The 24,451-nt window shown below is 52.2% G+C and overlaps 2 protein-coding genes across 3 annotated transcripts; one reads left to right on the top strand and one right to left on the bottom strand.

Moving 5' to 3' along the window:
- Positions 1-3,588: 3,588 nt before the first annotated feature.
- Positions 3,589-21,336, top strand: LOC309679280 (uncharacterized protein). The gene is made up of 28 exons (XM_082492558.1): positions 3,589-3,677; positions 5,644-5,765; positions 8,164-8,222; positions 9,192-9,342; positions 9,657-9,806; positions 10,180-10,266; positions 10,408-10,536; positions 10,880-11,000; positions 11,667-11,743; positions 12,002-12,091; positions 12,468-12,654; positions 12,876-12,952; positions 13,230-13,316; positions 13,747-13,807; positions 14,080-14,121; positions 14,653-14,741; positions 15,594-15,647; positions 15,741-15,783; positions 16,008-16,127; positions 16,410-16,569; positions 17,196-17,285; positions 17,580-17,629; positions 17,871-18,001; positions 18,446-18,518; positions 18,880-18,978; positions 19,653-19,755; positions 20,322-20,469; positions 20,663-21,336. Exons 2-28 carry the CDS (start codon positions 5,682-5,684, stop codon positions 20,735-20,737), a joined length of 2,637 nt encoding a protein of 878 aa, XP_082348684.1. The 5' UTR covers positions 3,589-3,677; positions 5,644-5,681; the 3' UTR covers positions 20,738-21,336.
- Positions 19,425-24,302, bottom strand: ENDOG (endonuclease G; the record flags this gene model as incomplete). Of its 2 annotated transcripts, XR_014269834.1 has the most annotated exons (5): positions 19,425-19,437; positions 20,757-20,831; positions 21,839-22,138; positions 22,867-22,976; positions 23,805-24,302. XR_014269834.1 is itself a non-coding variant. In XM_082492843.1 (3 exons), the coding sequence occupies 3 exons, from the start codon at positions 24,300-24,302 to the stop codon at positions 21,853-21,855; spliced, it is 894 nt and encodes a 297-aa protein (XP_082348969.1). In that variant the 3' UTR covers positions 21,450-21,852. The 2 variants fall into 2 exon arrangements, 1 of the variants encoding a protein (XP_082348969.1); XM_082492843.1 differs by lacking the exons at positions 19,425-19,437; positions 20,757-20,831 and having other exon boundaries at positions 21,450-22,138.
- Between the last annotated feature and the right edge of the window lie 149 nt (positions 24,303-24,451).

Raw genomic sequence — 24,451 nt, 5'->3', positions numbered from 1 at the left:
GCCACCCCTTCCCCCACCGCCGGACCCAGATCCCCGCCGCCCGCCCCAGCCCTGCCTACCGCGGGGTCCGGTCCCTCTCCCCTCACGGCCGCCCCACCCGCGGGACGCGTCTCCCGCGGCCCCGCCAGTCTAGCACCCAAGCGGCTGAGGGGAGACCGGCATGAGCCAGACCGCAGCACCCCGCCGCCGGCACCCACCTGACCGCCTCGGCCCCCACCCTCCCTCACACCGGCTCCGGCTCCTTTTGTTCGCCCCTAACCGCACCGCGGCGGCCACACCCCGGAACTGACCTCACCCGCCCGGCATGGCGGCCATCAGCCCGTCCCGCCGCCGCCGCCGCTAGCCGGGAGCAAAGGAGGGCGCCGCCATCTTGGGAGCGGGCATGACCAGAAGGGCGCGCCGCCATCTTTGTGCAGGGCGCGGTCAAGCTGGGTGGGTGGGCGGCATTTATGGGTGGCGGGGTGGAAAAACGAGGAGAGGGAGAGGCGGAGAGGGGAAGTGAGGACGGGGACGCCATCTTGGTGCAGGGCAGCGCGCAAAATGGGGAGATTCTTAAAGGGGCCGCCACAATTCCAGGCTCAGGGCCGGGCAGGCGAAAGGGGAGCGGGGGGAGCTGGGTGTCTTCACCTGCTGTGACAGGATTTTAGAGTCCAGAATTGATTCTTTTTTGTCCAAAAAAAAAAAAAAAATCTCTTTATCCTCCTTATTAAGGTTTATGACCCAACCATGATCATGCCTTCTGTCATTATTTCATTTAATAAAATTTTATGTACAGGAACTCAGTCTCACAGCCCATAGCGCTGAGGGACGGCAGTGTCTGTCCCTCGGGAAGAACAGGGAGGAAAGCCAGGCCTGCCTAGGGCTGCTTCAGGCCCCAATTCAGCTGGGGTCACTGCTGTGAAAACACAGAAAGGTAAAAAAGAGTAGCTGCTGTGCCCTGACATCACAGTCCTTCAGTTTTAGCCCCTCAGTGTGGTTCAAGCCATGCGGAGCCCTGAGCGGAGCGTCCGCTCAGCTGTCTGGACCTGGTGTGTGTCACTTCCAGGCTCACAGACCAAAAGGAGGCTGCATCTTCCCTTACCGGGGCCCTACCTCCTCTCTGGTGACATTAAACCCTTTCCTTAGCTCCTGAATGGTTAAAATCAGCTTGATCTGCCTCACCTGTGCCAGAGGAGGGATGGTGTACAGCTCAGGCCCCACCACCCTGAGTATTCCTCTCACTCACCCACCATAGCAGAAACCTCTGAGGCACAGCCGGCTCCCGTCCTGCAAACCACTGAGCAATAATTGAGGCCACAGACATTGTCCATATTTAGGGAGCGGGAACACACGGTCCAGCTCAGTGGAGAAAATCTGGTGAACATCTTGCTGGATGCCTCAAATAAAAAATAGTGGATACAACTAGTATCAATATTTAAGGCTGGTTAACAATAAGAGAATGAAAACCATTTAAATTGCAGCTTTTACCACTTTTCCCTTAAGGACGAACATATGTGACATTTCTAAAGTGGAATATTTTGAAAACCCTGTTCCATTTATATAACAACAGCTCACTGAACTAAGGCCACTGAAAAACACAGCATTTGTTTCCTCGCAGCAGGAATAGTAACACTGATGTGTTACAAGGATACATCCAACAGTAATTTTGTGGTACCTGAAAAAAGCAGGCTGATTCACTAATGGTTATTTTCATTCGGCTGACTCACCGGAGGACACTGGGCAGCGTAATTTTTTAAAAAATTCATAAAGGATGGTTCAAAGGCATTCATTATAATTTCATTAGTGTACAAGAGGCAGTTCTAAGTGGTTAAGTGCAGCCAATTTTAACTTGTATACACCAGTGATCACTGTTACAGTAAAATAAGCATATCTGCGGCTTTCTAGGAACATTATAGGTCTTAGCATCCTCCTGTAGCCATAGGCACAGGACCTGTACCAGATGAGCTATGATCCCACCTGCCAGGGGACGGACCCACCAGCCCAGTGCAATACCTAGGTTTTTTTAAAAGAACATCATCAAGTAGGCTTGTTCATGTCTAGATGCACTTGTTAAATTAAAATGACCTGAAGAAAGTGAGGGTCCTAATTTTCCTTGAGTTTTACAATACAAACTCCAAGAAGGTCAGATAGCATCCTTTTCCTTGCTGGCCGCATGAATATTATCCAATTTCTGCTGAATTTCAAGAGTACATTAAGGTGAAGTTACATGTTACTGTTGAACCAATATAAAGGCCAAATCTTGCCAAAGAAGGTGGGGGCTCGTGCTTCTGTCCATCTCTTTTTCTCCCCCGCCCTCTCTGCTCTGGTCCCTACTCAGATCAATATTTCCTTGCAGTTCCTTTAGCACTGACACTACCCTGCCCTGAGCCAGTCCAACTCACAAACCTTACAGAAAACTGCCCACTTTTCTGCCAGGTTGGCTTTTTGCTAATTCAGCTAGTCAGGTGACCTCAGCTCAGGGGCAAACAACCATGAGGGAAGGTGCAAGGCTGTCAGAGGAGGGGGCAAAGCAAGCATAGCGAGGACAGCAGGAGAAAACAGCATTAAGCTATTAGGTGGCTCAGGATGTGCCGTGTACACTCTTACGGAAGCAAACATGTTTTCCTTCCATCTGTTTGTTTCAGTGTTTGAGTTAAACAGAAATTTAGAAAACAAAGAGTTTGCATCAGCCTGCACTGACATTCCCTCCTGCTTAGTCATGGCAGGGATACTGTGAGCCCAGTGGCCAGACATTGGGTTAGGATTCGGGAACCTTTGGCACAGCGGACGTCAGCCACTTCCTTTCCCTGTGGCTCACTTTTTCCTCCTGTGAAAGGGAGACAGTAATTACTCACACAGGAGAGCTACATGACCTGATTCATCGGTGCACGTAAAGCCTTGTCACAAAAGGAAGAGGGAAGGCAAGAGGACAATTTGCTCTCTACGCCTTACTTGAGCAATTGTCACCTCTCAAATGACTGGTGAAGAATTCAGCTCCTGCATCTGTGCACTGAATTCCCCCTCTGAAGCTGCTGCCTCCCTGCTCATCCACAGCCCGGGGGGGGGTTCAGATGATGATGCAGAATCCTGCTTTAAGTTGTATCATGGCAGTAGGTCATTATCCTCTGATGAACATAACGCTGATGCCTTCACCTTCTGTACCTGTGATGCATTCTCTTCTCCGACAATATTAAGCCCGCAGGGTGGAATTTTTGAAAGGGTCTGACTTAAAAATTTATTTTTTCAAAATAACTAAAGGCTTCACTCAAAGGAAAATTCCCAGCCACTGCCATGCCAAAGTAATTATAACCATACCACAAAAATTACCCCAGTATAATTATGCCAATATGAGCCTCCATCTGAACAATATGCTGGGATATTTTCCCAGGCAGCCAAAATCCTCTGGCAGCAGTGGCTCCAAGCCTTGGGGAGGAAGGGACCTGCGTTCTAAAGCCCTCTCCTCCCTCACCCTGGTGCTTTAGAGAGCTACCCGAGATCTCCCGTTCCCCGGTACTATTTTCACCATCTGAGTGTTGTAGCTCGACTCTTGCCTCCCTGCAGCCTCTCTGACTCCTCCCAGGAAGTCCCAGCTGCAGATGAAGCATTTCAGAGCGAGGGAGAAGGCGTCATGTGTGCAAATGCTGCCTGGGCGGTTGTGCCAGACTTTCGCAGTGTAAGGCAGCCTGGCCCAGCTTGATGTAAGTCAGTTTTTACCCCCCCCCCCCCCCATCCCTTCTGGCAGCTGCCTTGCAACTACGTTTGTGTGCTTGCTGCTTGTTGTTGCTGCATTTGCCCGTGCTCCAGCTGTGGCATTGCAACCCTACAGTGTGAGGGGGTTGGGGAGACCCTCATCCCCAAAGCCCTTTGGGTGCATCTGTGAGCAGCCAGGCTGGTCACCACCACGGAGGTGCTTGGGGAGCACCGGGACAGAGGAGGTGGCTGGTGCCCACAGGCTGGAGGGCAGGAGGTGGTGAGTGACCGGTCCCCGTGGTGACCTTTCAGCTGTCACCTCCCGAATCCTCACCATGCTCCAAACCGTGCACCCTGCCAGGGCGAGAGGTGCCCTGGCTCCCAGCTGGGAGTGTGCCTACAGCACAGCCTGAAGTGCCCAAGGACATGACAGGCTCCCTGAGCCCTTCCCAGGCTTTTTGACTCCCTGGTGGCTGATGCCACTCCAAAACATTGTCTGGGGCTGGGGAGGTGAGGCAGAGCCCTCTGTCCCTGCCCCATCCACCCTGACTCCGATGCTGCCTCTAAGCTCTTTGCAGGAGCCTTGTGCACAGCTCTTCCACCAGATCTGTGGTTTTCTGTAATCTAGTGAAGCCCTGTTTACCGCCACACTTTAGTTTTGTTATCTGCAGGGTTAGTCCCCCCTTCCAGTGCTCATTTGCTTTGCATCCCAAAGCAGTGTCCCCCCACATCTCAGCGCCCATTCCTGACATGCAGCTGTCCTGTGCACAGGGACAAAGTGGGTATTTCACAGTCCTGAGCTTCCCGTGGCTTCCTGTATTTCCATAAATTGTGCTGTTTTTTCCCACCTGGGCAAAGAGAGTTAAAATCCCACTGGTCTCAGCAGGCAGCTGCTTTGCACTTCTGTTAGAAATAACACAAAATGCAAGCAGGGGACTCACGTCCTGCATGTAAGGATGGAAACTGCACTTGGCAGTACTGAGAACTTACCTGTGAACTAGCCAGTGTCAAACCTGTTTTAATTTATTTTTTGGTAGCTGGGTAAATTAATCCATGGCTGGTCAAAATAAAGGTGCATGCATCCTCCAGACTCACCACTTTTATCTCAAGTACCTAACAAAACAGTAAATTATTTTAGCTTAAATACTGCATGTTTAAGCGATGCTGTACAATAGTTAAGGGGACCTGAGATGAAGGAGCAGGCTGTATCAGGGACAGAAATTCATTTGTTTGGGGCCTTGAAGGAAGGGTAAACACCAAAATCACTTTGCAGATGGAAGCTCACATCTTGTTAATCAGAATAAAACTTGCGACTAAAGAGCTTGGAGCTGCAGCAGCTGAGAGGCCAGAGATTCTCAAAAATAGCAGCACTCTTGCTTTGATTTTTTTTTTTAACTTTAAGAACATGAAGGAAGAGAAGGGGGGGGGGGTTGCATGGAGTAGATTTGCCCAGCATACATCCCTAAGGCCCCCTGTTTTACTTGCCAGCCCCAAGAGGGGTGGCCAAACAGCCCTACCAAGGCACAGCCCCATCAGAGAGGCAGGTGGAGGTGCTGCAGGGGAGGAAGGGCAAAGGCAAGAGATACCTGGGGTCAGTGAAACTGGAGAGGAAGCTGATGTTGAATAGTGAATTCCCAGACAATATCCTCTTGCTGGTGTCCACACCACTCCCCCCAGCACAGAGGAAAGTGAGGGGAGCCTGAAATTGGGGAGAGAGGAGGCAGAAGCCATGGTTGCCCTTGTGATCCTGACTTTGTGTGTGTCAGGGGCACAAAGTATAATCCCGGCACTGTTTGACATTGCAGTGACAACACACAAAGCGGCTCGTTCCTCCCTTTCCTTTCTGGGGCAGAATAACCACAGTTTTGGGTCTGGACCTGCGCTGTGTCCCCAGGTACATGGAGCGTTTGCTTTGCCCCTGCAGCTGTGGAGCGATTATCTCACCCCTCTGCTTTGTGTCTGGGGGAAACACAGGTCCGTGCCCGCAGGAGTGCGACAGCAGGAGCCGTGGCATGCTCAGGAGAGCGGGACCGTCCCTGCGTCACTTCTTGCTGGAGAGGAAGAACAGCGCTGGATATAGGTCATACTCCAGTGAGGTATTTAATGCCCAGCGTGACTGTTTCTGGCCGGCAGCTTGGTCCCTGGCTCAGGCTGCAGCAGTGTGGAGCCCAGGGGAGCTCGCTGCCCAGGAGCTAACCTTGGCAGCGATGGCAGATAGGGCACGTCAGGAAAAGCCACACTGGTCCAATCTCCTCTGTACCTGCTTATTTCCAGATAGCCTGTTTAAAAGGAACATCTCATAAGCAAGAGAATATCCTTCACACAGAAGAAAGCTCATTGTATGAGGGGTTGCCTCATCTGATGGTATCTTCCACTAAAGCCTCTCGGGTTGCAAAGTACTTAGGAAATATCAGCATCCCTCTTAGAGATACAAACATGCAGAGCAAGGAAATCACATGCAGCAGGGAGTCAGTGGTGGAAGGCTGTGGCCGTTAAGTCTTCTACATTTGCACTCAACTATCCTGTCTGGCTGCCAGGCAAATTGCAACTGGAGAAACACATTGTTTGGTTTGGGGAGCAGAACAGGCTGACACAAATTTGGGGACTGTGTGGCCCAAGTCTGTGTTACTCTCCAGCCTGATGGGCAGCCGCCCATGGCAGCATAGTGCAGGCTGGAGATGGGATTGGGGGGATGTCAAAAGAAGAAAGTATTTGTCATTTCCCTTCCTGAAAGGGCTGGAACAGACAAGGTCTTTCCTCAGAACTGGGAATGTCTAAGCTTAAAGCACCTTCTTCCCACTGACCCCCATCACATTTGCTGTTAAATTCTCTGAACCGTGGCCAGCAGCAGCCCCACTGCAAGAGAACAGCATTGGAGCTGTTAATGCTTCACCTCCAGTTATCTTTTACTTCCCAATCCACAAATCCTTCTACTCCCACCAAAATCAGCTCAGACACCAGGTCTTGCTGACCATAATATCCATGAGCTTGTGCAGAAACAGCAAGGCAGGGGACTGGAGGAGAAGAGTGGGGTTCCCTGAGACCTGGGGAGACGTGACTTCTACTCCCCTTGGCTGCCTGCCTGGCACCACGAGGGAGCGCAGAGTCCACCCAGTGCCCTCTGAAACACAGGGCTCCTCAGCAAGTTGTTTGCAAAGATCCTGAATAAGGGCTGAAGCTGTATAAAAATCCAGAGACCTCAACACAAAATATCATTGGGGCACTTTTCAAATTCTGGTGCAGACCTCAGGGAACAGCAAAGGTAAGAGGGGAATTACCAGAGAAGCTGAGCCTCAGGAGGGGGGCTGACCTGGTTATTCCCCCCCACCGTCCCGGCACAGCACAGCACAGCACAGACCATGTCCCCTTGCATCGCAGCTCTGCATCTCACATCTTGGCTGCTTTCACATGCCCTCCTCATCCCTGTTCAAATGTACTTTATTTGCCGTGGTGATGATCATTTTCTTGGCTCATTGCTTCAGAGATGCCCTCCTTGTGACCCCACGCTGGCTTTCCTTGGTGCACTGAGCATCATTTGTCTCCAGTTTCCAGTTCCTTTGCTGTCTGGTTACCTTCTCCCTGAGCTGTTGAGTTATTAAATTCTGCCTCTGCCGCTTTTCATCATCCTCGTGATAAATTCCCCATCAAGCACATCTGAATTTCTCCCACTGTTCTTATCTGACTTGAAAGAGGATTTTGCTCTGAATGTTTCCTACTGTCATTCTTCCTACACCCCAGCCACGATGCACGTGGAAATTAGATATAAGTCAGGCAAATGGTACCTTGGTGTCTCTGTACATCAGACTGACCTGTGTGCTGTGCTCCCCTCTTGCCTGTACTCAGCTGCTACCTGGTTTTTCCATGAACTTTAGGTGCAAAACCCAGCATTTTGTTTAGGATCTAGAGCAACTACCTTCACCAAGGGCTCTAGTAGGAGAAAGGAGCGAATACTATTTCTGCTATACCTTAGAGCAGTGTGGAATAAAAAAAATTGTTCTTCTAGGAAAAGAGGATATTTTCTGGCCTGTAGAGAACGAGGAGGTCCTTCCGATGGAGGACAAGAGAGGCGATTAAGGCAGAAGCCTGAGATCTGGGATCACTGGCCTGGCTGTTACAGCTTGGCTGAGCTCATTTGACCCCATGATTTACTCCAACTGAAAATGAGGTTTTAGGCATTGTCAACTCCCCAGTGAGTGTACACACATTTATTTTGTTCATCTGTTTTCTCAATTCTTGTTGAAACTTGTAAATGAAACATCGTCCTGTGCCAGCTCTCATCTGTTTGATCTTTCATAAAAAGTGTGTGAAACCTCTTCCAGAAGCCACTGCATCAGCATTACTACTCTAAGGTTGGTCAGCAACAACCCATGAAGCAATACTGAAGGGCACACCTTCTATTGGGAAAAACATACCTGGAGAGGCCATGTCTCCATCGCACGTGGCCCCATTGCCATGAGTGAAATCTTCAAACCCACTTTCTTTCTCTCTTTGCAGGTAAAAATGTCGAGGCCAGTGCAAGCTCGAAGGCTGGAGGGAACAGATAAGAATATCTGGTGAGTTAAGATAATATCTGGTTTACCCTGGTGGTAGATGTGGTTTTAAGCAGCCTAACACCAGACAGAAACTGCCACAGCCACACAGCACAGAGCAGCAGTCTCCCTCAGCTGCTTTGCATTTGTTCAGGAAGCGCATCAGGGCAGGTTTCTCCCAGGAAAGGGCTCAGCTCTGTATCTGCTGTTCATACTTTATGCCGTACAGGGTGTCCCACACCATCCTGTGGGAAGGCAGGCAGGAGCACCTTGTAGTGCATTGCACTCCACCCAACCTGTCCACCCAAATGATCCCAGTGGCACCCAAATCTGAGCCAAGCCATCACAGCACACTGGTTTCAGCCCGGTGTCTGCTTCAAGCCCATCGTAGGGCATTGCAAGCAGAGCGGTAGGCAAAGGGGTGCTGCAAATGCCGTTCCCAGATTGCCAGGCACAGTATGGCATTGGGAAAACTGCATGTTTGAAGAAGATATTTAAATGGCCTTTCCCTAAAGCCCTGCTGTGTCTGATTTCAAGCTACAAACTGCTGATGAGATGGCTCTTGGATGAGACAAGGGCAGAGTTCAGCCTGCCTTTCCCTCTACAGAGGCTTTCATGGTATCCAGTTGCTAGATTTTGCAGAACTGATATGAGCTTGAAAACCTCCAAGTCCTCTCCTGCTTGGTCTGGTCTGATCAGAAGTGGTGTGTGGCTTCGTCTGTGACCACACAACCGGACAGCACAATGGCTGTTTCCTTCAAAAACAAATTAAAACCACCCCACAGTGCAATAGTGCCTCATCCTCGGTTTAATTGAAACGGGTGTGAAATGACCTGTGCTTGGTCCTGTCCACCTGTGAGCAGCAGGATGGCTCTGCAGGAGGGACACCAACCTCACTCACTTCCAAAGGGATGCTGACAAGCAGAGCCAGTGCCAGCATGCTGCCCAGACCCTCTGTAAACACTTCACTTTCTCTTATTTTCTTCTCTCCAGGGTGGAGTTTGTAAAACTGGCTGCCACCTACTCCACGGTGAACCTGGGCCAGGGCTTCCCTGACTTCCCCCCACCGGACTTTCTGAAGGAGGCATTCGTGAGAGCCCTCAGCGGGGAGAACCACATGCTGCACCAGTACACCCGTGCCTTCGTGCGTGGGGAGACCCCCGCTCCTCGGCAATACCCCCCCTCACTCCCTGTTAGCCTTGGCCACTTCAGGGCTCACCAGGCAGCAATAAACAGAGCAAACAACACGAGACAAAACATGTATCCAGCCTCAGCCTGCCCCCCCTGCACCCAGGGCTGTAACACTGTGCTTTACCAGGGCATTAGAAACAGACAGGCTGGAAGATGCCCCACGTGCGCAGTCACGGGGCACTTGGCTGCCCTGCCCCCTTCCAAGGCCTCATCCGTGTTTTAGGAGGCTTCTGCAACCCAATTCCCACCCCTCCTCTCACCCCACAGGGCCACCCACCTCTGGTGAAGATCATAGCCCAGTTTTTTGGGAAGCTGCTTGGACGAGACCTGGATCCTATGACCAACGTGATGGTTACTGTGGGGGCATACCAGGCTCTTTTCTGCTGCTTCCAGGCTTTCGTAGAGGAAGGCGATGAGGTAACCCAAGAATTGGGCTTGTTGCACAGGTAGCCTTCCTCCAACAGAGCCCTTCTTGTCTCTGGGTCTGCCAGGGGCAGGTTTTCATAGTCATTTTGCAAAGCAGAGAAGTTTTTATGCCCATTCTCCAGTATTTGAGCTTCCAAAGGAAAAATTTCTCTGTTGCAAGGCACTATCTTATTTCTGCATAAAGCAAAATAACCTTTTTGCCCTGAGTGATGTTGTTCTTCCCTGACACTGCCCACTAGCAATGCATGTTCTCCATTGCAGTAACTCAAGGATTAAAATTTCCTGTCCCTCACACTGCTCTCTACACCCATCTGGGAAGGTCTGAGCAGGGGCAGGAGGGTGCTCACATGTCCCTTTCTTCCAGGTGATAATCATTGAGCCCTTCTTCGACTGCTATGAGCCGATGGTGAAAATGGCTGGTGGGACGCCCGTGTTTGTCCCGCTGAGACCGGTGAGTGGGTCCCGCTGAGACCGGTGAATGGGTCAAAGCCATTGAGGAGAGAAGAGACACAGCAAAGTGAGTGAAGAGGTGAGCAGTAAGCAAAGTGCAGAGGTAGCAAAGCAAGCCGGTATTCCCCTCTGTTCTGTCTAGAAAGCTCCAAAAGATGGCAAATTGATGTCTAGTGCAGACTGGCAGCTGGACCCGGCTGAGCTGGCTTCTAAATTCAGTGAACGGACAAAAGCCATCGTCTTGAACTCACCCAACAACCCTCTGGGCAAGGTAACACCTCTGGCCTTGCTGTGGCTGGTCCTGAAAGCAGCTGGGGTGCTACAGCTCACCCAGCCACATTTGCAGTGCAGCAGTGACTTGACCATCTTTGCACACAAGGGAAATGGGTGTTGTGGCAGGACCGCACGCTGCGCTCACTCATCTGGTGTTTTTTAAGCCTGGTCTTTTGTGCCAGCAGTGGCTCTGCCCTGTTAGACCGTTGCAGCCAGCTCCTGCCCACCCTGGCTCAGGAGATGGTGCAGGCAGGGTGTGCAGCCTTTGCGGAGAGGCAGGGACAAGCAGGGGCTCAGAAAAGCTCCTGCAGCATCTCTGCTCCACTCCCTACCTGCTGCAGGTATTCAGCCGAGGGGAGCTGGAGCTCATTGCAGACCTGTGTGTGAAGCATGACGTCCTGTGCATCAGTGATGAAGTGTACGAGTGGCTGGTCTATGACGGGAAGGAGCACATCCGCATCGGTACGGAGAACAGCTTGGCTGAGCTTGGGTGTCTTCTCTTGGTACAGCAGCTTCAGGAAAGGAACTGGTGATTTAACTGGGGTCTCCTGGAAATTACACGGGTTCCTTGCATGCACAGATCTACCAGGCATGGATCCCCATTAGAGGTATTTTGCTGCACTTCAGTCTCGGCCTCTAAATCAGGTCTTAAAACAGACCCCTGACTTTCAGAACCAGTCAGAGGAAACAGTGTTGGCTTCACAGTGTGACATCCAGAGCAAAGAGCCCTTTGGCTCCACAGAAACTGTAATTCTTTTCCCACAGTTTTCTGGTGTTTTAGTTTTAGGGCATCCATTTCAACACGATTTCAGAGGCCTGTTCTTCCTGTTGCAGTAACACGCAATCACCTTGTTGCAGGGTGATGGTGCTTGGCACCTCTAGGAACCCCTCGGGCTGGGTACATGCATATGCATATGAAAACACTTAATTATAAAGAGATGCTCTTGAGAAACCTGACTGCCTTCTTGGGATGTGCTTTGAGGCTCATCCAGGTGAAAGATGTGTTGTGAACACAAGAGGCCACTGTGGGTTATGTTGGGCAGAGAGCTCCCACCATGTTACTAATGCAGTCCAGAAGTGAGCACGCTGAGCTCTGCCATCGGTGCTTCTCTCTTGTTTTCTTGCCAGCCAGCTTGCAAGGGATGTGGGACCGCACAGTGATCATCGGGAGTGCTGGAAAAACCTTCAGTGCCACTGGATGGAAGGTGAATTCTCCTGTGTGGCATCTTGTGCTCTCTCCAGCCCCGTCCCTTTGCTCCAGGGCATGGGTGCCTTTGCCATAGCGTGGTGCTGGGAACACCACTGCTGCACACTCTGCTTTGAACCTCAGGGTCTGAAAGTACCAAAGCTGCTTTACAGTAGCTCTGTCAGGAAAATACAGTGAAGCCAGCACAGGCAAATAAAGGGGAGACCGAACAGGTACCCAGAAATTTACCACCTTCCTCCTCCTCTCCTGGCCTTAGGTGGGCTGGACTGTGGGACCCAACCGGCTGCTGCAGCACCTCCGTACTGTGCACCAAAACTCAGTGTACCACTGTGCCACAGTTGCCCAGGTAAGGTGGCTCCCTGCAGCTGCCCCACAATTTCCAAACCCCTGAAACAGGGGTGAGACAGGGTCCTTCTGCCCACGCTGACCTGAAAGGCACAGACAGGGTGATGCATGGTGCCCTGGAGAGGCTCCTTCCCCTCTCCCTGCAGTTCCCCCATGCTTGGGAGGAAGGGGAGAGTCCAGTCTGCCTGGGGTATATTCCTTACTGCGTATTGACAATCTAAGAGGCCATTTGGAGGGGCTGGAGGCAGAGAGCTGAGCTTGGTGCAGTGAGAAATCACCCCTTGCTCCCTAATCACCTGTGAATTGCATCCCAGCAAAGACTCCGGTTCTCAAGCAAGCCTTGACCATCTCCCCACCGGGCACCTCTCTCCTCGCAGGAGGCTGTGGCTCAGGGTTTCCAGAGGGAGCTTGAGCTCTACGGAAAACCAGACAGCTACTTTGTCCAACTGCCCAAGGAGCTGCAGCGGAAGAGAGACTGGCTGGTCCAGAGCCTGGATGCTGTGGGGATGAAACCCATCGTCCCTGAGGGCACCTACTTCTTGGTGGCAGACATCTCCAAGTTCAGTGAGTCACGCAGCTGCAGTTTTGCTCAGGCAGGGCTGAGTATGGGAGGCCAGCTCGGAGGGGTACCACTAGCAGGGACAGGAACCTGCATAAACCACCACCAAAGCAGGGATGGAAAATACGGTGTTTCCCATCTGAACTCCCAGAGGCTGTGGGTTTGGGGCTTGGCTGAGGCACACGGCAGTGGCCCCCACTTCCGTGCTGCTCTGCTTCTCCTGCAGAATCTGACGTCCCTGATGTCCCCGACTCTGATGAGCCCTATGACTCCAGATTTGCAAAGTGGATGGTCAAGAACAAGGTAAATGCACCTGGTCCTTTCCGCCGCATTTGCCCCAGATGGGTTTGTGCCCTCCTTGCTGGCTGCGCTCATGGCAGCCAGCAGCACACCACCACTGCCGGGTCCGGCAGCTCATCCAGGGGTGTCTGTCAGCAGCTGGCCCCAACCCTGGCAGAGTGAGCAGACAGGGCACCAAAGGCATCTACAAGCCCATCCATGAGACTTAAAAGCAATAAGTGGATGGCTCCATGCCAGCCCAGATAGAGTAACCTCAGCTCCACCTGTCTCCTCTTCCCAGGGACTTGCCGCCATCCCTCTCTCCGCTTTCTACTCTGGGCCCCACAAGAACATCTACAGCCATTTCATCCGGTTCTGCTTTGCAAAGGTGAGATGCGTGGCAGCACGAAGAAAGGCAAGGTTGAGAGTAATAATCAGGGCTGGTTTAATAAGATAAATGCCAAGCAGAAAAGCAGAGTGCCTTGGGCATCAGAGCCTAAGCATGGCATCACAGATGGTTCAACCCCCTCCTGCAGGCATGCGAGCCAAGCTGGGGGCAGGAGGTGTGCCTGTGCTGTCCTAAAATGTGTCCCATCAGCATCCCACATTTCGTGGTCAAGGCAGGGAGTCTTCTGGGTGCACGTTTAACTGCCCTGTGGCTATGCCTGCCCCAGAGATGCTATGCCTATCTCATACTGAACACAGGGCATTTGGAATGTTCCAGAACAAGAATGGGATTTTTAGATAAATGATGACTGGAGTGAGGGGAAAGGGGATTTGGCTGGAAGCCACTGACCAGACCTGTGGTATTTGTTTAGGAAGAAGCCACACTGAAGGCAGCAAATGACATATTGCAAAAATGGAAACAGGAGAAAACCAGTCCCTGAGCACACTGGAGAGAAAACCAGTCTCTCCTTGGTCCTCACCTGCCATGACCGCTCTTCCTCCTCTTCCTTTGCTTGGCTACAAACTTTGATACGTCCTTATTTTAGTGCTTTCAATCACATTTTCTGTCAGACAAATGGGTAAGAGGTTTGCCAGGGCCAGGGCGACACTTTCTGTAACTGTGAAGTGATTGCACTGTTCCTTGCAAAAAGTGAGCCTTCGCATGCGCTGACAGTATTCGATGTTTCTTTTCATTGCGTTTAAAGACTTTGATAATCAGTTCTGGGATGCATCCAGCAAGACACAAGGTAAGGATGGCTCCTGGTGTCTTTTCCACCAGCAAATTCTGAAAAGGTGTTTGAGGACCTACCTTTAAGGCCATGCTGGGGGTTAGTGTGGCTTGTCTTGCTCCACATACCCTCTCACGTACCCCAAGGCGCAGGACAGCGTTTCCACCAGCACTCACATTCTCACAGGACTGTGCAGTATCACCACTTGTCAATAGGTTGATTCCTATGATCCTGAAAACTACAAAGCCAGTGAAATGCTGTTTCCCATAATTATGAGTTTTCCTATTTTTTTTTTCCTGTGCATCTCTGGGGAAAGTGACTGCAGAATCAATAACTGGCTCCCCCAAGAAATGGGCTTTCATAAATAGCCCAAATATTGCCAAACCTTCCCTGTGCATCCCCCAAACCATGCCTGACACTTTGTCAGGGCTTGGCAGCATTGCCCAGGCTGCAAAGCAAAACCTTAATGCCTTTGAGAAGCGCACACAGTGGATGGGGAGGAAGGGCACAGCAGCCTCAGGCAGCTCCTGCCACTGGTGGCCCCTGCAGCCTCCCAGCTGCCAGGCTGGTGGGATAACATGAACAGCATTTTGAAATGTAATTCTTGCGCCATTCTCAATTTCAACCTGGATAAGAATGTAAAACAGCATCATCAATTACGCAGGAGTTATGTGCAACAGACTGTGCGATAAGCATTTATGGCAGTTAAATTATTAAAGATGAATTACTGCAATTATTGAAGAGTAAGTGTCTCTGTAATGATTATAGGCCTGACGCAGCTCTCCTGGAGACCTGCCGTCACCTGTGCAACATCTGCGTAGCATCCCACAGTGGCAGCTGCTCATCCTACCCAGGCCAGAGGGTGGTGGCTCTGCAAGTTTTCTGTCTTGGGCTGCAGCTGGCGGTACTGACCCCTGTGAAGCCAGAGCTGCACCCACCCATGGAGCGACAGGGGGAGGCAAACACCCACCTCCTGCCTTCACCCACGGCAAACGTATCCCATCTTACCTCCCTGCATAGCCTGGGTGGGCGAGAGTGCTGCTGAAGGCCATATTGCATCCACATACATGCCAAGTGCTAGGAGAACTGCAATCACTGCAATCACTGCAACAGATAAACAACTGTGAGATTAGATTATGAGCATAAAGTTGCTTACAATATCCCCACGTGTGTGGGCTCTTGCTCTAGGCCATGACACACCCCACAAGGGGCAGGGTGCACCTCCCCATCCTCCACCACGCACTCAGTGCTTGTGCGGAGGGAGACGGACCCCAGCCACCCCCACCCTCCCCGGAGAGGCTGAGCTACACCCGCCTGCTCCCATAGCTTCTCTTAGGTCACCCATCCTCCCGCAGAACGAAGCAGCACCTGCTTAGCTTGACACCGCGCGCAGGCGACTTAAACACTGGCCCCGCCCCCTGTCTGGCCATTGGCTCACGTGACTCCGGCCTCCACCAATCACCACCGCGGTGGGGGGCGTGGCCGGGGAGCGTGGGCGGAAGATGGCCGACGGCAGCGCGGTGAAGCGGCCCAAGGGGGTACAGGTGGGGTGCGGTGCGGGGCGGGGGAGGCGCTCGGTGGTTACCGGGGGCGGCCCCTGAGGGTAGCCCGGCGGTGACGGTCGCTGTCTCCCGCAGGTTGAGGAGAGGAAGGTGGACTGGCGGCGCTGGAAGCAGGAGAGTAAGGCCGGGCCGCCGAGGGGGCTGGGGGCGGGCAGGGAAAGCGGGGCGCAGCGGGGCGCAGCTGCGGGGGTCCCCGACGGGGCCCTCGGACCGGGAGGAGCCGTCTCCGAGCGCTCTGTCTTCCGCACCGAGGAGTCCTGGTGCCAGGAGTCCACCGGCCCTGGTGCTGCCCCGCTCTGGGCGATCGCGTTGTTTAAAGAGAGATGCTGTTCTCCGTTCCAGGGAAAGCGGAGAAGAAAAAATGGAAGGAAATGAAGCTCCTGAAGAAACTGGAAAAACAGCGGATGCGGGAGCTGGCAGAAAAACAAGCCGAGAAGCAGGAGGAGCAGAAGGATGACAAAGGTGATGCCGCTGTGACTTGGTTGTTAAAAGTCAGTCAGTTTTATGTCTCGATAGGGAAGGTGGTGCTCAGCTCGATAGATCTGATGTAGATCAATCCACATGCATAAACAAGCGTGAACACGATGCAGTGAGCACGGCACGAGACACCTTTATTAAGAGAAAACCTGTGGTTAAAACCCTAAGAAATACAGGTTGCTTTCCCCCCCCACCATAACTGCAGTTGAAGTAGTAAATAAAAGCTGTCATGCTGTGGCCCTCTTCTGATCATGCTCTGTTCCCCAGGGCGTCACTACACGCTGAGCGTAGCCCTGCCAGGCTCTATTTTGAACAACGCCCAGTCGCTGGAGCTGCGGACATACCTTGCTGGACAGATTGCTCGGGCCTGTGCCATCTTCTGTGTGGATGAGATCATAGTGTTTGATGAGCATGGAGAAGATGTAAAGTAAGGAGCAGACATCTTATTCTGCATTTCCTCTCTGCTTTCTATTTCTTGAGTCTTTTATTAAGCTAAGACCAGCAAAGAATTGCATGTACATCAAGCAAATGTTTGAACCTTTCTCAACTGCCAGGATTACAGGGGCCCTTACACCATGGGGCAAAGATTGACTTAACTGCCCTGTCAACTAGGATCATTTATCCCAGCATGGGGATGACAAAGCAGCAGGAGGTCAAGTTCTCCTGTATTCTTAAGTCTTGTTGTGGAGGGACAGGGCACGCCTCTATCCTTATGGAAGACAAATTCCCACCCTTCAGCTTTTCAACCTGGACCTGCATCTATGTTAACTGGCCAAGCCATGCAATCCTGTAGCATCCAGCTCAGTAGCATCCAACTGCCAGGTTGTGTCAATACACAAAGATCAAAAACAAAACTGAAAAAGATACTTGGCTTACAGAGAGTTACAGATATGATTTTTTAATAGTGTCTACATCCGGCCCATTATTTCTTGGGGGTGGAGGGGGGCTGCTGCTATTTTCAGGTTAAAGAACAAGGCTTGGTCTTCTGGAGACGACCATTTGGGGCTGTGCAGTCTCATGCTGAGTTCACAGGCTGCTTGCTTTCTCTTTCAGAACTGTGGAGGGAGACTTTGAAGGAATTGGGAGGAAAGGCAAGGCTTGTGTGCAGCTGGCTCGGATCTTGCAGTACTTGGAGTGCCCTCAGTAAGTCCGCCATGGTCAGACTGTGCAGCAGAACAGACTACCATGAATATCACATGCCAGAGACTAGGGGAGCAGGAGCCAAACACAATGGTTATGTTGCATGATTATACAGGATCTGATTGTTTCATGTCTGGTTCAGGAGTTTAACTGAAAGAACAGCAGTGAATACAGAATACAACCTGCATGCTGCATTAGAGGTAGATCAGAGACTTGGAGGAGCTCCTTTAAGCTAGAATTGAGGCTTTGATTCCATGGAAACAATTGTTTTCACATTTCAGCCTTCTCTCATAACAGGTACTTGAGGAAATCCTTTTTTCCAAAACATGAGGATCTGCAGTTTGCAGGTAATAATTCAGTTATGTCTGTCCCAAGCTGTTGGCTCCCCCTTCCTGAGCTCTGCCTCTTGCTTTGCATGGAATTCACACAGAATTGAGTAACTTTCTCCACTTCAGAGTGCAGGTGAGGTGCTGTGCTACATTATGCTGGACCAGGAATGGGGGGAGCAGCAGAGCAGTTGTACTTACACCTGTGTTCCCACAGTTTGTGTCCTCTCCTTAGCAGTTGCCTTCCTCTGTGCTGTTCTAGGGCTCCTCAACCCCCTGGACAGCCCTCACCATATGCGGGTGGATGAGGAATCACAGTACCGAGAAGGCATAGTGTTGGACCGGCCAACTAAGCCAGGCAAAGGCTCTTTTGTTAACTGTGGGATGAGGAAGGTATGTCTGTCTGTCACCCACAGATCCAAAACCAATTTCCCCTGTCTCTCTGGTGGATTTGAAGCAGGCAGGGTGGGTACTGCTGGGTTCCTGAAGGCCGTAGTGGGCTAGCATGGGGTTTAATGCTGTTGCTATCTTGTCCCTTCTGGCTTGTTAATGGTTGTAGCTTCCCGAGTCCTGGCAGGCCTGCCCCTGTACAGCATGTCATTGCTTCACTCCTGGAGCTGAGCCTTTGAGCAGCAAAATAAGTCTCAGACTGCAGTCTGAGCCAAGCCACCCTGAGCCTGCTCTGCACTGTATGCACCACACAGGCCCTGATCGCAGAGCACCTCATTCCAGCTGCAGGCCAGAACAGACCCCCCACTTCCTCAGAGTGTTCCCTTCTTTCCCCACCTTCCCCAGTACTTCCAGAATGTCTGATGCTGATGGTGACTTTCACCGCAGGAGGTGCAGATCGACAGACAGCTGAACGCCGGTCTGCGAGTTACTGTGCGCCTGGAAGAACCCCAGAAGCCAGGTAACCCACTGCTCCATTAGCATCAGTAAACTTCAGTCCCACAGGAGTTGGTCCTTCCATGTGACAGCCTTCAGATTACTAGTTTTTGAAGGTACCCAACAACTCTGCATGTTCCCTTCACTCCACATGCAATTTTAGTAACACACTTACTTAGTTAAACGGAAAGAACTACCAGCTCTTTGACCAACAATAAGCAGCCCAAACGTACTAGCATGCTTTCCAGAATGCACTCAAAAGGGAGGTTCTTGGTTGCACACCAGGTCAGTGCCCTGCCCCAGGACAAACTGCTGTTTGTCTCTGGTGAAATCGAGCTCACGCTAGGAGATCACAGGGTTTGTTAATTTCTTTGCTTCCCTTTCAGAAGCTAAAGTGCGGAAAGGTACAGTGGTGTCCTCACACCACCCTCGGACAGTCTCAGGCTTGTACTGGGGCTACAGCGTCCGCCTTGCCTCCTGCCTGAGTAAGTATTTGCGGGGGTTCTCTGCCATGTCTCTGCCTGGGCTTCCACACCAATTTCAGGCCTATCAACTGCACACCTGCAGCACACATTAACATGTCTTTCTTGGAAATCTCTTTTGTCTCAAAGGCAGCTTACCTGTGCAGCTAGCAGCCATGAGGCAATTACATTTAAGGATGAAAGCTAGAAGTGTGAATCACCCCAGTAACCCACCAGTACTCTGCCCTGTACTTCCACTCACCATTGTGCCAAATGTCCATGTAGCAGATGAGTTGGTGCTCTCCATCTCCAGCCAGAACATCTCCATTTCCATAACTACCTCCCGCTCGTTCACATCAAAGCCAGCAGTGACATTTGAGCTTAACAGCCCTGCAAAATCCTTTTCCTGTCTTCTGATTGATTTGACCTCCTTGGAGAATCCTAAGATGTTAATCAAGGAATGGCTCCTGGCACCTGTTTGAGCTTTGAGGAAAAGGTGCTGCAGTTGACAAGGGTGCAGTATAGGAATTATGGAAGAAGGAGGAATCATTCTTATGTCTCCCAATGCACTAGTGGTACTGAAAAGCAATTCCTTCTGCTGCTGCCACTTACCTGTGGAGTGTTTCAGCCTGTCCAGAAGGCATGCAGCATGGGTGAGGGTACCATGTGAATAACCCCATATTCTGTTTCTTTCCCAGGTGCTGTCTTTTCAGAGTGCCCTTTCAAGGAAGGCTACGATCTCTCTATTGGGACCTCAGAGCGGGGCAGCTCCGTGGACCAGGCCACTCTCCCCTCCTTCAGGTTCGTTCCCTGCCTGCTTGGCCCCACTCAGAGCCCCCAGGGAAGCCTGGTGCAGGCAGCAGAGCTGCACTGTGGCTTTGGTGTTCTCCCAGGCAGAAATGCCTGTAGACTCCCTCCTGCGCTCTGCTGCTCCCTTTTGCACCAAGGCACGTTCCTCTGCATGACAGAAGCTGGGGGAAGTACCCCAGGACAAGGGCAATTCCTTTCCTGTATTTCTCTGGAGTGGGTTCTCCCAATTCAGTTGGTAGTAGGGACTGTCACTTTGGCCAAGTGCTATGGGGTTTTGTTAGGGAGGCAGCTGCACTGGGCATTGTCAGCAAGGGACATAGCTCCCCACTTCAGTGGGACAGAGGAGTTTGAACACAGCTTCAGATACCTGAACAAGAGCAATGAGTCTTCTTCTTGGAGATAAAGTTAAGAAAACTGTTTATGCGAAGCCAATTCTTAATCCACTTGAAAGTTCAAGGCACATGAGCAGCTCTCCTGTCTAAAGCTTGTAGCATCTGCCTCAGTACAGGGGTAAGAGCCAGTCTCCCTTCTTACCCTGTCCCTGTGCTCTCCCCTAGGCATGCCCTTGTTGTGTTTGGAGGTCTTGAGGGCTTGGAAGCTGGGGTTGATGTAGACCCAAACCTGGAGGTCACCGACCCAAGTGTCTTGTTTGACTTCTACCTGAACACTTGTCCCAGCCAAGGCAGCAGAACCATCCGGACAGAGGTACGGCAGGTGGCTAATGGTGCGGTGGGGTGCAATGCCTGTTTGCACAGAAGAGTGCTACATTTCTGCCTCTGGTAGTGACACATACGGCCTATGTGTCATTCCCCGTGGTGACACCTCAGCACAGAGGGGCTAGGTTGCCTGGCGCTCCTCAGAGAGCAGGGGTTCTGACTGCTGCCTGGGTCTGTTCCAGGAAGCACTGCTGATCTCTCTGTCTGCACTGAGACCCCACATCGATGAGGCTGTGAAGACACCCAGCGACGGGTGATGGAAGGAAAACCACTGACCTTGCCATCAGCTGAGGACTGCTGTGGAGAAGCTGCTTTTCCAACATGGCGTGCTGGGCAAATCACTCCAAGAGCCTGGTGGGGGCCAAGACACAGCGTGACTAAAGCTGGCAGTGCTGCTTGACCAAGTGTCTGGCTGCTGTTGGGACCAGCAAGTCTGCGCCCTCCTGCCTGCATGGTTCAGCCAAGGGCTGGTTGCTGCCTTTCAGCAGCTAGGACAAGCCTGGCAGCAGACCAGGTCTTGGGAATTTGGACATCTGGAGTGGGGAATAAAGTAGTATGGAACCTCAGTTGCCTTGAAGTCCACGTGCAAGTTTCTTAGTGTGGAGGATGGGCACTCAATGTCCAGAGGTCCTGCATGCTCCATGCCTCTGAAGCCACATGGCTCCAGACTTAAAGGAAGTCAAAACTTGATCCTTATGCCAAGAAGCTGTTCCTGTCTCAGCCTGACTTCCCCCAGCCCCCCCTTCAACTCCAATGCTTCATCCTTCCCAACAGCAGGAAGAGCTGGAGCTTCAATTGGGCCTTAGCACTAAGCATAGCTCGTTACAGTTTGGCTCCCATCTATGATGCCTTAAGCTCTGCCTACAGTGAGCTGAAACAGGAAAGCAGCTGGAAAAGTTGGCTCTGTCCTCCCCCCTCCTGCTGAGATATTCAGGGCTTTGGTAAGAGCAGATAAGAAACAACAAATACTGTGGGTGTTCAAAGCTTTACTGCTAAAACCATCTTCTAAAAGAAAACAATCATACAATTCTTTGGCCACAGAAAGGCAGGAACCTCTCCTCCCCCTGCACCCATCTTGCTCCTATCCTTCCCTGCTAAATAGCAGCAATTAAGTAACTTTCCTTTATTCCTTGTCTTAATGAGCTACAAACATCTGTACTGCTAATTAAGGGCCAATTCTAGAGACCTGCTACAGTGTCAAGGTGGACTCCTGCCCTGGACACCTGCTGCGTGTGCATGTTTCACTGTTACACGAAATGAAGGGAAGGGTAAAAAGAATCATTGGTTTGATTCTTATTTCCCACATTTAAAATTGCACAAGGAATGGGCAACTGCTGTCAGTCCCTTCCCAGGGATACCTGGATTTGGGGGTTCAACGCTTGTTTCCAGCTGTGATAGCTTTCAAGTTACTTGTTCTCTTCAAGATGTTTGGGACAAAGAGGAGCCCTGAGGCTCGCTCAATGCTCTCTATGGGAACCAGGAACCGTTCCAGGGGAATTTTCTCATCCACAGGGCTGTTGGGCATCACATACGATCGCAACTCGATCTCCCCGCTCTCCTTTTCCAGGATGAGCACCTTGAAGAAATGGGTGGGGACAGCCACATTGTTCTTCCCGATCACCTGGTACTTGACGTACATCTTCCCATCAGGCTCCATCCTGCACCAACAGCAACGTCCCATGTTACCTCTTAATCTGATGCCACATCTGTCCCCTCAGCGCTCCCACCACCACCCCAAAGTGAGCCCCCACCCCACAGCGTGGCAGGGAGCAGCCCTACTTCAGTAGTAGGGGTGTAAAAAGGGTGCTGAAACAGAGGCTACGTGACATGGTGAGGCTGAGCTGTGTATTTGGTCTGCTCCGCTCAAATCCCTTCCCCACTGTCCTCTTTAACAGCTTTTCCAAGCTATTTCCTGCTGCTGAAGAGATCTCAACATGAGACAGCTGCTCCTTAGCACTACGTGAAGATTTTTGCAAATAAAGTCTTGCTCTTAAGTGGAGAAATAGTCCATGAAATGAAACCTAGAAGCTTTATTCTGCAGGTAAGGGGGCTGCAATCTCATCTGTTAATCTAATAATCTAGTAATTTACTACTACTAGATTGTTAAAGACTGCAAACAAAAGCGATTTGGTTATGCTGTAGCTCAAGAAACCCACCTTTACTCATGAAATAATCAACTGAATGGGAAATACACAAACTAATCCTAATCCTCAGAAAGTACCTTTGCACAGAACCTCTGCACACAGCTGGTCTCACCTGCTGAGCAGGCCCTTAGCAGATCGCTCCCCTTTGGGAGCAGCTGAGAGGCTGCACCCCCTCCGCCTGCTTTCCTTTCCCAGCACGATGCATCTTTCGAGCGTGGTCCCAGCTTGGCCCTCCTGTTTACCTGGGCAGGTAAAGGGGTCCTGTGCAGACATAGACATTCTTGTTGTTCCTTGCCAAGCTTCTGCTGTACTTCTCAAGGTTATTCCAGGCATGCTGGTTTAAATGAGGAACCTAGAAACACAACAATGGCGATACAGGCAGCAAAGTCAGTGGGGAATTTCCTCACTGTTCAGAATAACAACACCCACCTTTTCTGTAACATGTCTCACAACGTCCTGGGCACCTTCCAGAAGAGATCTCAACTATCACCTCCACTCCACACGCTGTGCACGGTGAGGTCATGGTTTGCACACCCAGGAACAGAACCCACTTGCCTGAGCCCATGATTTTTGCAAGCATCTGTCAGCCTGTTTAACTTTGTTCCTGTGACACGCTGCGCTGAACAGCTTGAGAGGAGCACGCAGGCAGGTGTGTTCGCAGGATTGCTGTTGTGTAGCAGGAAACACAGCACCACCGAGTGACTTTGGACCCTCTCTGCCTGAACTACTATAGGGAAAAACTTTTTACAAGGGCATGTAGTGATAGGATGAGGGGTAATGGCTCCAAAATGGAAGAGGATAGATTTAGATGGGGTATCAGGAAGAAATTCTTTACTGTGAGGGTGATGAGGCACTGGCCCAAGTTGCCCAGAGAAGCTGCGGCTGCCCCATCCCTGGAGGTGTTCAAGGCCAGGCTGGATGGGGCTTTGAGTGACCTGGTCTGGTGGGAGGTGTCCCTGCCCGGGGCAGGGGGTGGGAGTGGATGGTCTTTAAGGTTCCTCCCAACCCAAACCGTTCCATGACTCTATGATAAGCACACGGGAGAGCCCGAGAGGCTCCGAGGTGGTTTCCAGCGGAGAGCGGCGTCTGCCCTTGAACACGAGCAGCTCCGCCTTCCCCGCTCCGGCCGCGGCGAGTCTCCCCGGGGCTGCGGGGAGCCGGTGCCCGCGGCGGGTCCTACCTGCGGGGCGACGTTGCTGAGGTAGAAGGTGTCCTTCATGGCCTTCTGGCTCCACTTGTGGTTGGCGGCGGCGGCCAGGTGCCCGCGGTCGAAGCCGCTGCCGCGGTAGTCGGCGTTGGTGGCTCGGTGGTACTCGTGAACCGAATCGTCCTCTTGGAAGTCGCAGGCGGAGCGGTCGGAGGTGCCGCTGAGGGTCTCCCGGTTGAGCTGCTCGATGACCCACAGCGCGCTGCGGCTCCGCGGGTCGTAGCACAGCACGTAGGACTCGCGGCTCCGCAGCTGGGCCAGCCCGGGCAGCCCGTACTTGGTCAGCTCGGTGGAGCCCGGCAGCGCAGGCGGACCGGCCGCCGCCGCCGCCACGGCGGGCACGACGGGCAGGCGGGCCAGCAGCCCCTCCGCCGCATCGCCCTCGGGCCGGCGGCGGGCGACCAGGGCCGCCCCCAGCCCCGTGCCCAGGGCCAGCGAGGCGCCGGGCAGCAGCCAGCGGCCCCGCAGCATGGCCGTACGCTGCGCCGAAGGAGCGGCCGCCGCTTAAACGGGCCGCGGCTTTTCCGGGGAGCGGGCCTCTCCCTCACACGGCAGCATCGCCCCTTTAAGGGCGAGAGGGCGCGCGGCGCTCGCCAGGGCAGGCTGAGGGGAGGCCGCCA

This window comes from Vanellus vanellus (assembly GCF_965231255.1).
Source record: "Vanellus vanellus genome assembly, chromosome: 18".
Taxonomy (NCBI): Eukaryota; Metazoa; Chordata; class Aves; order Charadriiformes; family Charadriidae; genus Vanellus; species Vanellus vanellus.
The sequence above is the reverse complement of the archived record's forward strand: the minus strand, read 5'-3'. Positions and strand labels throughout refer to the sequence as shown.

Excerpts from the sequence above, each read along its gene's own strand:
- LOC309679280 (XM_082492558.1), top strand. The coding sequence starts at position 5,682 with ATGCTCAGGAGAGCGGGACCGTCCCTGCGTCACTTCTTGCTGGAGAGG. Across the intron at positions 5,766-8,163 it reads ATAGGTCATACTCCAGTGAG|GTAAAAATGTCGAGGCCAGT; the intron begins GTATTTAATGCC and ends CTCTCTTTGCAG. Across the intron at positions 11,744-12,001 it reads TCAGTGCCACTGGATGGAAG|GTGGGCTGGACTGTGGGACC; the intron begins GTGAATTCTCCT and ends TCCTGGCCTTAG.